At 42.4% G+C, this 10,285-nt stretch overlaps 2 protein-coding genes across 4 annotated transcripts in view; both read right to left on the reverse strand.

Moving 5' to 3' along the window:
* nfxl1 (nuclear transcription factor, X-box binding-like 1) overlaps window positions 1-3,729 on the reverse strand; it is a 28,550-nt gene extending 24,821 nt beyond the window's left edge. For 2 of the 3 annotated variants that reach the window (XR_007571427.1, XM_050067412.1), the window contains exons 1-4: window positions 3,340-3,355; window positions 2,933-3,135; window positions 2,577-2,783; window positions 2,340-2,449 (exon numbers count right to left, since the gene is read on the reverse strand). Coding sequence is in view for 2 of the 3 variants with exons in the window: in XM_050067412.1 (XP_049923369.1) it covers window positions 2,340-2,449; window positions 2,577-2,783; window positions 2,933-3,116 (501 nt within the window). In the remaining variant the exon portion in view is untranslated. Of the gene's footprint in view, window positions 1-2,339; window positions 2,450-2,576; window positions 2,784-2,932; window positions 3,136-3,339; window positions 3,356-3,661 lie in introns of those variants that run through there. The other variant, XM_050067413.1, reaches the window with a different exon arrangement.
* Window positions 3,730-5,732: 2,003 nt separating this feature from the next.
* Window positions 5,733-10,285, reverse strand: part of cnga1b (cyclic nucleotide gated channel subunit alpha 1b) — a 13,107-nt gene continuing 8,554 nt past the window's right edge. The window contains exons 8-14 of the mRNA XM_050066710.1: window positions 8,609-8,745; window positions 8,339-8,511; window positions 7,936-8,061; window positions 7,682-7,834; window positions 7,362-7,593; window positions 6,037-6,212; window positions 5,733-5,957 (exon numbers count right to left, since the gene is read on the reverse strand). Coding sequence (XP_049922667.1) covers window positions 5,733-5,957; window positions 6,037-6,212; window positions 7,362-7,593; window positions 7,682-7,834; window positions 7,936-8,061; window positions 8,339-8,511; window positions 8,609-8,745 — 1,222 coding nt within the window. The remainder of the gene's footprint in view (window positions 5,958-6,036; window positions 6,213-7,361; window positions 7,594-7,681; window positions 7,835-7,935; window positions 8,062-8,338; window positions 8,512-8,608; window positions 8,746-10,285) is intronic.

The following is a 10,285-nucleotide window of genomic DNA, read 5'->3' on the forward strand; positions in this document are numbered from 1 at the left end:
CTGTTCATATTCATAACATAATTCTCAGTCACAACGGCAACTGTTCCCCTAGTGATCAAGCATTCTGTTTCAACATGAAATCAGCACAGCTGCAGACGGCAGCAGATTGTTGTTTGGTAACTGTACATTTGTTTTGGAGCTGCCCCTATTCTGTCACTTTTTGGGAAGATTTTGTCGAGTACATTCGTTGCAACATTTATGTTCTATTTTCACTACTGTACAAAGATGTGCTGTTTGGATTTTGTGATGTCAGCATTTCAAAACAAAAACAATTCTATATCATTAATCTATCTATTATCTTAGAGAAATTCCATATTCATAGAAGTAAATTTTGTAACAGAAAATGCAGCAATACTTAGAAACCATTCAGCACTCCACAAACTCCAAAGCTATAAAGACTCTGAAAATATGTAAACAATTTAATTGTTTGAGCTGCTGAACTTTTTTATTTGTTTATTTTATTTCTCTTTCTTTTCTCTTAACCCTGGCATATTTGTTCTGTTCATGTCTGTCACTGCTTGTTTTGTACAAGAATTGAAATAAAGTGTTGGGAAAAAAACTCTTCACGTCTTTTTATCGACGACTACTGATGACATATATTTCTTCTTCTTTGAACTGACAGACTGGACGGAGTTTTGGCATATTGCTGCCCGCGACAGTCTTAAGACGTATTTGCCTTTGAGGGGTGTCCCATAGCCCCTAACACTTGGTTTTGAGGGCTAGTGAGATTGAGGGTTGAGCTTGAGAATTAAGATTGAGGGTTAAGATAGGAATTGGGATTGGGCCTTTGTTGACTAACTGTGATAGACTGTGTTACCTTCTCCAGTCTGGCGCTCCGAACCGTAGCTGGGAGACACTGGTTTTCTGTAGATTATCTTCACAGCTCGTTGCTGTAACTAGCTCTAGGAGTGCAGACCACCTCTGCTTGCAGAATGAGGATGCAGAACTGACGTCCGTGCAGAAGCACATTTATTTCTCCTCTACAGCAGGAATACATAACATAACATAACGCAGGGCCTTCTCACAGAGACTATGCTGTAACTGGAGCCTATCTAAACACTGTAAACGGACTGCAACCACCCGGAGCATGAACAGTACTGTCTTCACGGTGCGTTCCCGTCCATATACGCTATACGCCGCTTTACTTCCCACAACATCTACTACGTCACACCCACACGGCCACCGTCTTAAAGCGAGGGGCTGGCCGGTAACAACTGTGAATATGACAAGATAATGGTGTGAGACCGGGTTTGGCAACAGGTCAGTAGCCTACGTGCTCCGTTCTGTTAAAACGCCGCGTTGGTTAAATGGCCCGTTCAGTTGGTATTCAGATAACTGGGGCTTTACTGGTATAATGCAATAGCACCACCCAGCGGTGAAACCTGTGTACACGTTTACGCGACAAAAATGACCCACTCTAAACGAGACAGATTTTTGTACACAAACTCACCTCTAGTGTGTGTGTGTGAGTGTGTGTGTGAGACAGAGTGAGAGTGTGTGTGTCTGTACAGAAGGTCTATGTGTGTGCACATTGTGCAGTTACTCATCTTCACCAGCCAGAAAATTCAGCTGTCCAGTGCACTTTATTTCCCTGGAAAATGTGAGTGTTTCCATTTGTAAATAAAAGATGGTGGAAGTAAATATTTGTTTCCTTGATTTAATTAATATTTACAAATGTACATTGTTTTAAAAGTAAGAAGTAGCCACTGATTGAGAGAAAAATCTGTCCTGTGTGGGAAAAAAGCATTGATAATCGTTGTAATCGCAGAGTCGTAGCACTCTGAATCGATCATCGAATCGAATCATAAGGTACCGTAGATGGTTCACCCCTAGTGTTTGTAGAGACTTATTTCCCAGCAGCTTTTCAGCCTCTAAATGTGGATGTTTTTTTCATGACACATCGTTGTTTTTCCACCGAAAAGCAGCTGTTCTCACTGAGACATCAGTGTTTTTCCAGCAGAGATCGAGCACCCAGAACCCAAATGTTTTAGCCCACACATGATCTTCCATCACCATCACAGAGTGTTTTCTTGTACCTACACAGAACCACAGCACTGATGAATGTGAATCTTCAGTGTATCCTCTGCATAATAACACATACATGTAACGTATCGTACGACGCCAACATTTATTCTGAGGAATAACTGCAGTATTTGTAATGTGAGAAGCAAAGCTGGTCAGTGTTATTAAAGAGAGTACAGTTCTGTTAGATACAGAGACCCAACACTAGTGACAGTTTCTCCTCCAACAGCAGCTGAGGCTCATGGGTACTGAAATGTAGCCTGTGTGTGTGTGTGTGTGTGTGTGTGTGTGTGTGTGTGTGTGTGTGTGTGTCTCACCGCTTGTGTCCTCTTGACGGAGGCAATACAGATGAGACAGGTGAGAGCTCCAGACTGAAACAGGTCGCTGACATACTGACCAGTCCTGACCAGAGCTGTGGCATCACCACCTGCAGGGAGACAGACAGACAGACAGACAGACAGACAGTCAGATCTTGCTGGTTAGCTTAGCTTAGCTTAGCTTAGCTTAGCTTAGCTTAGCTTAGCATACAGACTGCAAACACAGGCCTGGCTCACCTGTCTGGTCGGTGTAGGTCGTGAAGGTCGACGCCAAAATCTTCCCTCTCTTTCCATCCTTGTGGTTGACCTCTACATCATCATCATCATCGTCATCATCATCATCATCTTCATCAGAGGAGGAGCTGATTTGGCTCTCCACCAATCGCTGAGCAGCCGCCTGGTTTGACTTCCTGATTTCCTCAAACTTGGACTGGACCGACACACCTGTCGGACGGAAACACAGACGATGAGAACGCCTCCATCATGTGTGTGTGTGTGTGTGTGTGTGTGTGTGTGTGTGTGTGTGTGTGTGTGTGTGTGTGTGCGTGCGTGCGTGCGTGCGTGTGTGTTCAACAACACCAGGGCGTCCTCACCGTGTTGAGGCTCAGGTGCTGTGGCAGACTTCGTCCTCCCTCCTCCTCCTCGTCCTGCCCCCCACACTCCTGCTGCAGCGCCCCCCGGCCTCTCTTTCTCCTTCTGTGGGGGGCGTGACCTTTCACCCTGACCCTCCTGACTCCGGCCACGCCCCCTGCCCTGCTGTCGCCAGGCCGGCTCCATGGCAACCGCCTCTGAAACTCTACAGGTGGAGAACAAGACAGGTGAGGTGTGTACAGCACGTGTCCAGGACATTATGTCACCATACTACAGCCTGCTGTATGATCATGTATGGACTCTGTACATGTGTGTCACACACACACACACACACACACACACACACACACACACACACACACACACACACACACACTACATGTTGAATCCCAGCCCTACAGTAACACACATTAACACGAGGCCTCGCGGTGTGATGCACAAGGAGCTCGTGACGAGTCCTGGCTCGTGTTTCCGGTTTATAATCCCTTTATCTGCCGTTAGTTCACGTTAACAGTCAAGTTCAGTTCAAACTGCTCTCAGCCGGCTAGCTATGCTAAGCTAACCAACTGCTGTCGTTGTAATAAGCAGTTAAAACAGGCGGAAGCACACGTCACATCCGGTCAGCAGCCGTTATTACAACATAAATAAGCTCCTGAGCTGAGCCGCTGATTAAAGTTTAATATTATAATTCAAACATTAAAGTAATTTAAGCAGCTTTCTGTGAAACACACCTCAGCACTCAGCAGCAGCAGCAGTGCAGTCTGCTCCCTGATTGTCATGCGCAGCGCCTCGCGGTGCATGTCGGTACTTGTAGTCCTAGAAGCAGGTGAGGCTGCTTGACGCCACAGTGGGTATCTTTACATTTAGAACTACAAGTCCCACTGTGCACGCGACTCACGCAGGCAGTGCGACGTGTCAACGACAACAGACGAGACGTTTCATTCATATTCTGCAGCAAAAATAAATACAGCAAAATAAACTGTTGACTATTTTAAAATGACTACAGGAAGTTCACCACTTCCGGTAGAAACCTGACGGGTTTTTTTAATTAAAAAAATGCATTATTAAATTAATTAAAGGTAACACCGTAGATAAATTAAACAATATTTGTCGTATTAAATTAAAAGTAATTTAAAAAATGGAAAATAAGTAAAATTAGTAATGTTTTTTTTGTTTGTTTGAATTTAAATAACGCATTGATTAATTGATTAAAGGTAACAAAGTACTTTAAAAATATTTGTTATATTAAATAGAAGTATTTTTTTTTAAATGATTGAGGCAAATAAATAAAGTAGTAATAGTTCTGTTTGTTTGTTTAATGTGAAAAATGCATTAACTATTTGGAAATAATAAAATTAAATCAAAAATAATCATAGTACTAAATTAAAAAAAGTAATGATTATTGGAAAGGAGTAAATAAGTAACAATAATCATGTTTGTTTGTTAGTCTAGTTCCTCCTTTTGTCTTTCACGTGTCTTATGTGTCCTCCTGTTGATCACTTGTAATGCACTATAAACATTTCAGAGATAAAAGTACAAAAAACAATTATAATGGAAATAATTTGCAGTGTACTGGGTGCAGGCTGAAGATTTCATGATAAACATAAATTTTAAAGGCACTATGTGTAACAATTTCAGTTGTTCTTTGAGACAAACAAAAAGCACATGTGTATATTTACCTCCATCAGCGTATCTATGTATGTATTTACATATACATTGCGACCAGTGTCTCATCATGTACGTGCGCCATCTTGAAAATACAGGTACGTACAGGGACATACTTGAGACAGCGTTATGTTCATGTTAATCATAAAATTAATAAATACATAAAAGTAGTAATGATGGTAATAGTCACTAGTAATGTGTGTGTGCTGACCATTCATACAGAACTTGATAAACCACTGACACTGTGGGGACAAAGATTTAGGTTTAGGTGAGGTTAGTAAGGTCTTAGAAAGTGAATGTAGTCAATGAAAATGATGGCGAATCAAGTGTGTGTGTGTGTGTGTGTGTGTGTGTGTGTGTGTGTGTTACCTGGAGCTCATTTAAACGACTTTATATGCTTTTGTATTAATGATCTGAATCTCTACAGTAATCAAAGCTGACAGATAAATGTGGTGCAGTTTAAAGTAAAATATTTCCCTCTGAGATGTAATAAAGATATATAGTTATTTTCTATATATCTTTATTTTCCAGACCTATTTGACCATTTTAATTTCCACCCTGATGCATCTTTCAGCTGTTAAAAATAAAAGAGGCACTTGTGTTTTTTCTTATAAAATATCTTTATTTCAGCGCAGTGCTTCCAGAATTCATTCGGTTCATGTTTTCACTAAATAGCTTTAACGACGTCTTACACAAAGCAATGATGTGATTGGCCGGACAAGCCCTGACAAAAATAAATAAATACATAAAGGCAAAATCTTATTTATAGAAAAATAACCTAGGGACGTACATGCAGTGAGTTTTCTGTTGTCATATCTGCTGACCTTTGACCTCTACTTGTTTTATAGCAGGCGATCTAGGAGGTGAAGTGAGAGGAGAGTCTGTCTGAGGAAAAGTTACAGAGACATTTTACATTTTTAGAGCTTGCATTGTTACTCAAAGAAACAGCTTTTATTTCAGTACATTTTCGTGTTAGCCTCACCAAGGCTTCATCTGAGTTTCTGTGCCACAAATTTAAATGTTTCTCATTCAAAGAAACAACCAATCAAATGTTCAGAGTCCACGGAGATGTAAAGTTCCTTTTAGCTACAGTGGGGGAAAGTCTAACTAAACCTTCTTCTCTTCTTCTTCGGTTGTCTATGTCTCAGGTGTTGGAGGAGGCGCAGAATCACTTGGCTTGTCGGCTTGTGGCAGCGGCACCAGCTTCTTCTCCAGCCTGGTGACTCTGTGTTTGAGTTTGCTGTGCGTGGCTTCGTGCTCGGCCAGCAGCCGGGCGTAACGTGTCTGCAGGTTGTCCAGCGTGCTCGTCATCCTGTCCACCTTCTCCTCGATCTCTTTGGGGTCAGGACCCTGCGCCGCCACCTGGAGGACAACACCAGGTGTTTACATTCAGCCTCATTGTTGTTTGTTGTTGTTAGTGTATGGGATCATGTGACTGTACCTCCAAGTCCAGCAGTCCGTCCTTCATGAGGATCTGCCTCCCCTTCTCCTCCAGCAGAGCTTTAGCATCAGGATACTCTGTTAGCGCCTCCATCAGGTCGTCTTTGGAAAGACAGAAGAGGTCGGAGTAACCGATGCTCCTGATGTTAGCCGTCCTCCTGTTTCCTGCCTTACTGCCTGTTGAAGAACAAGATGGACTGTCAGTGAATAAAATCAACCTAATGCTCTGCCTCATTCACATTTAATCTTAGACGTCAAGACCTCAAGTAGCAATGGATATGTGTATATATGTTAAAAACATTTCAACAAAGCTGGTTAATATGGTTCGGTTTTGGCACAAAAAGATCGTGTTTTGGTTTGAAAGAATGAACAATCCCCGCTAGAAATGCAGCAACAACTCTGTGAAAAACAACTGCTTTTCATGGCACAATCAAGGCAGGAAATGCAACAATGGTTTGGGAAACAATTGTCACTTCTTGTGGTGCGATCCTGGCAAGAAATGCAGCAATGTCCTCGTAAAGGCAACCACTTTTTTTGCAGTATCCCAGCAGGAAACGCGGTGATGTCATAGTAAAAAACAGCTGCTTTTCTTGGCACAATCCAGACAGAAAATGCAGCCATGTCTTGGTAGAAATCAACTGCTCTTTGTGGTACTATCTTGGCAAGAAATGCAGTGATGTCTTGGAAAAAACAACTGCTTTTCATGGCACAGTCCTGACAGGAAGTGCAACAATGTCTCGCTCTTTGTGGTACTGTTCCAGCTAGAAATTCAGCAATGTCCTTGGAAAAGACAACCACTTTTTTGCACTATCCCACCTAGAAACACAGTAAAGTCTCTATCAGAAAACAATCGTCTTTGTGGCACTATTCAAGCTGGAAAGGCAGCAATGTCTTGGTAAAAAAACAACTGCTTTTCATGGCACAATCCCCACAGGAAATGCAACAATGTCATGGGAAACAGTTGTCGCTTCCTGTGGCACTATCCTGGCTAGAAATACAGCAATTTCCCTCTAAAAGACAACCACTTTAGATGCACTATCTCCGCAGGAAATGCAGCCTTGTCTTGGTAGAAATCAACCTTTTTTCATTGCACTGTCCCAGCATGAAACACAGCAATGTCATAGGAAAAAACAATTGCCTTTTGCGACACTATCCTGGCAGGAAATGCAGCAATGTCTTGGTAAAAAACGACCGTTTTTTTGTGCCAGTATCCTCGCTAAAAATGCAGCAATGTCTTGATAAAGCAACCCCTTTTTATGGCACTATCACGGCTGGAAGACACTGCAATGTCTCTGTAAAAAACACTCGGCTGTGATGTCAGTTTACCTTTAATAGCCAGGATGCTGATCTCGCCAAAGTAGCTTCCATCACTCAGGACAACAAACTGCTTGATCCCGTCGTCAGCAACAACAGCCAGTTTGCCCTCCTTGATGATGTACATCTCTCTGCCAATGTCGCCCTTCTTACAGATGTAGTCTCCTGGACTGTAGACCTGAGGCTGCAGCTTCAGCACCAGCTCCACCAACAGACCAGCCTCGCAGTCCGCAAAGATCCGAACCTACACAGAGACAGAAAACATAAACCTGATGTTCTTTCATTCACTCACAGTGGTTTTTAATGAGGACTGTATTTAAGTGAGTGCGGACCTTCTTGAGCGTGTCCAGGTGGACGTTTATGGCGATCTCAGCTCTCAGTTTGTCAGGCAGGTACTTCAACACCTCCCTCTCATCCACTGCTTTCTTATTGGTCCACAGGAAGTCAAACCACTTGATCACTCGCTTCTCCAGGTCCTTCGTCACCTGGAGGGGGCGGGGCAAGAAGTGAGGGACGGGTTAAACAAAAGCAACTGACAAAATAAAGGTAACACACAGTCGACTAACCACCAAGCTAACCAGCTAACCTTTCGGAAGCTCATGTACTGTTTGATGGCGTCGATGCGAGCCTGGAAGCTGGCTCTGGCAGCGTTCATGTTGGTGATCATGGAACCAACGTTACCGACGATGGTGGCAAAGATCAGCACACCCACCTGGAGGAGGAGACGATACGAAAAGGAGGTCAGTGACGAGAAAGAAGTTTCAAAGTTCTCCACAGGGGGCAGAGTCTCTCTAAGATAGCTCACTGACATTATGGGGACAAAAGACCATGGTAGAACACTGACACTGTGGGGACCCAAAACCTCGAAGACCACTAACATTGTAGGGACTCAAACCTGGTAGACCACTCATATGCAGGGAACCAATCCCTGGTAGGACTCTGACATTGTGGGGACCTGGCAACCACTGATCACTTTAGGCCACACTCACCAGGAAGTCAGTGACGACAAAGAAGTACTCAGAGTTCTCCACAGGTGGCGGCGTCTCTCCGATGGTGGTGAGTGTCAGCGTGGACCAGTACATACTGTAGGCATACTTCCTCACCAGACGACCAAACTCTGGATCTGCTGGGTTGGGATACACAAACCTGTCCGCACCAAAACCTGAGGGGACAGAACAAGACGAGGTGTCAGAGGCTTTTATATGGCAACCACCGATCAAACAATCAATCAGAGACTGGATTCAAACTAGTGACCCCACCAATGGCCTTGGAGAAGGAGTAGTAAAGGCAGGCATTCCAGTGGATGATGATGACGATGTACATAACGAGGTTGGAGATACGGAGAACATTGGGGTAGTTAGTCCTGGTCTCCGTCCTCTGGAAGAACTCCAGCATCCTGAAAGAAAGAAAAACATTTTCAGTCAAACTCAGAATGCACAAATCAACCAGGTTTCAGTATTGTGTTGTTGTTGAAGCATGTGTAGAATCGTATGTGACTGTAGCATCTCAAAAGCGCTTGGTCATGTTAGCGGCATGTGGTCCAGACTGAAACTACTGTTGGCTCTGGACTGTGATGAACTGTAATAACTTTGATGATTCGCTGACGTTTCATCTGGCGCCATCATCAGATCAACATTTGAATGTGTCCTATACTCTGGTTTATGTCACATGTTAACATTGTGACATTAGCATTTATTTCCGGCTCCACTGTGTCTGCACACTACATTTATTTCACAACTATAGTTACTCTCAGGGTCGGGGAGTAACGAAGTACAAGTAAAGGCGGATCTATAGTTGTGCACCAGCTCTACGCAAAGCCTACACTGTAGCCTGTGGATCTGGGCCACTGTTGTGAGCATTTATACTTGTGCAGTGGTGTGTCTGTGTCACTCCGCAGTTACGCCTCCAAAACACTAGTTGGCGGTGGGTTATCTGTGAAATGATTTATCTATTGATTCAAACACGCATTAAACATGACTTAATAGAGACAATTTCAAACACAAGTACACAAATCAGCTTCATTATATCTCTTAACGTTCACAGACAAAACAGCTGGACAAATTCTTCCCACAAGTACAACATGCTAATATTATTAGCACAAGTTTATGGCATTTTACATTGTTTAAATTAGCCTACCAGCTAGCGGACTTTCCCTCTACTCAATTGATAGGAACAACAAGGACTTTTCACAAAATTTGGCTTAATTATAATTCACAAGGTTCACCAATAAACAACTTTTTTATACTAAACACGTTTTTCAAACAAATACAACATGCTAACATCATTAGCATAAACCTATGACATTTTACACTGTACTGTGAAAGTAACCTTCCGAACACTGGTTTTTGACATAAGACCCAAACAAATGAGCTCAGTGAGACAATTCTGAAGTATTCTAAAAGTGAACCAAAGTATTTAGGATACATTACTCAGTTTGAGTAATCTAATTGAATGCATTACAAGTTACATTTTAGTGTATCTATTCAGTACTCTGCTGTGGATTACATTTTAAAAGTAACTCTCTGAACACTGTGTAACTTGTGACTTTGCTTATTAAGAACACAAAACACATCCGTTTATAAAATATGATGCCTTATTATAGATTAAATTACTTGACAGTATTTAAAGTAGTTACAATTATATTCACATCCACACGCTGTTAAAACTTCTGATCCTTCATGTCCATGTTGCTGATAATATTTCTGTACTTTTTATCGTGGATATTTTTGAATGCAGGACTTTCTCTTTAGAATAATTTCTACTTTCAGTTTAATAAATTGTTAAAGGGAAATTTCGGTTTATTTCAACCTGTCTCCTATCGTCCTAAATGTGTTTCAAGTGACTAGTGACATAAAAATAATAGTTAGCATGTTAGCCGTTAGCCTAGATACAGCCGGGGCGCATAGTAGCGTCAGACCTGTTAAAACGTAAGTGAA

The sequence above is a fragment of the Epinephelus moara genome, chromosome 17 (assembly GCF_006386435.1).
Source record: "Epinephelus moara isolate mb chromosome 17, YSFRI_EMoa_1.0, whole genome shotgun sequence".
Lineage (NCBI taxonomy): Eukaryota > Metazoa > Chordata > Actinopteri > Perciformes > Serranidae > Epinephelus > Epinephelus moara.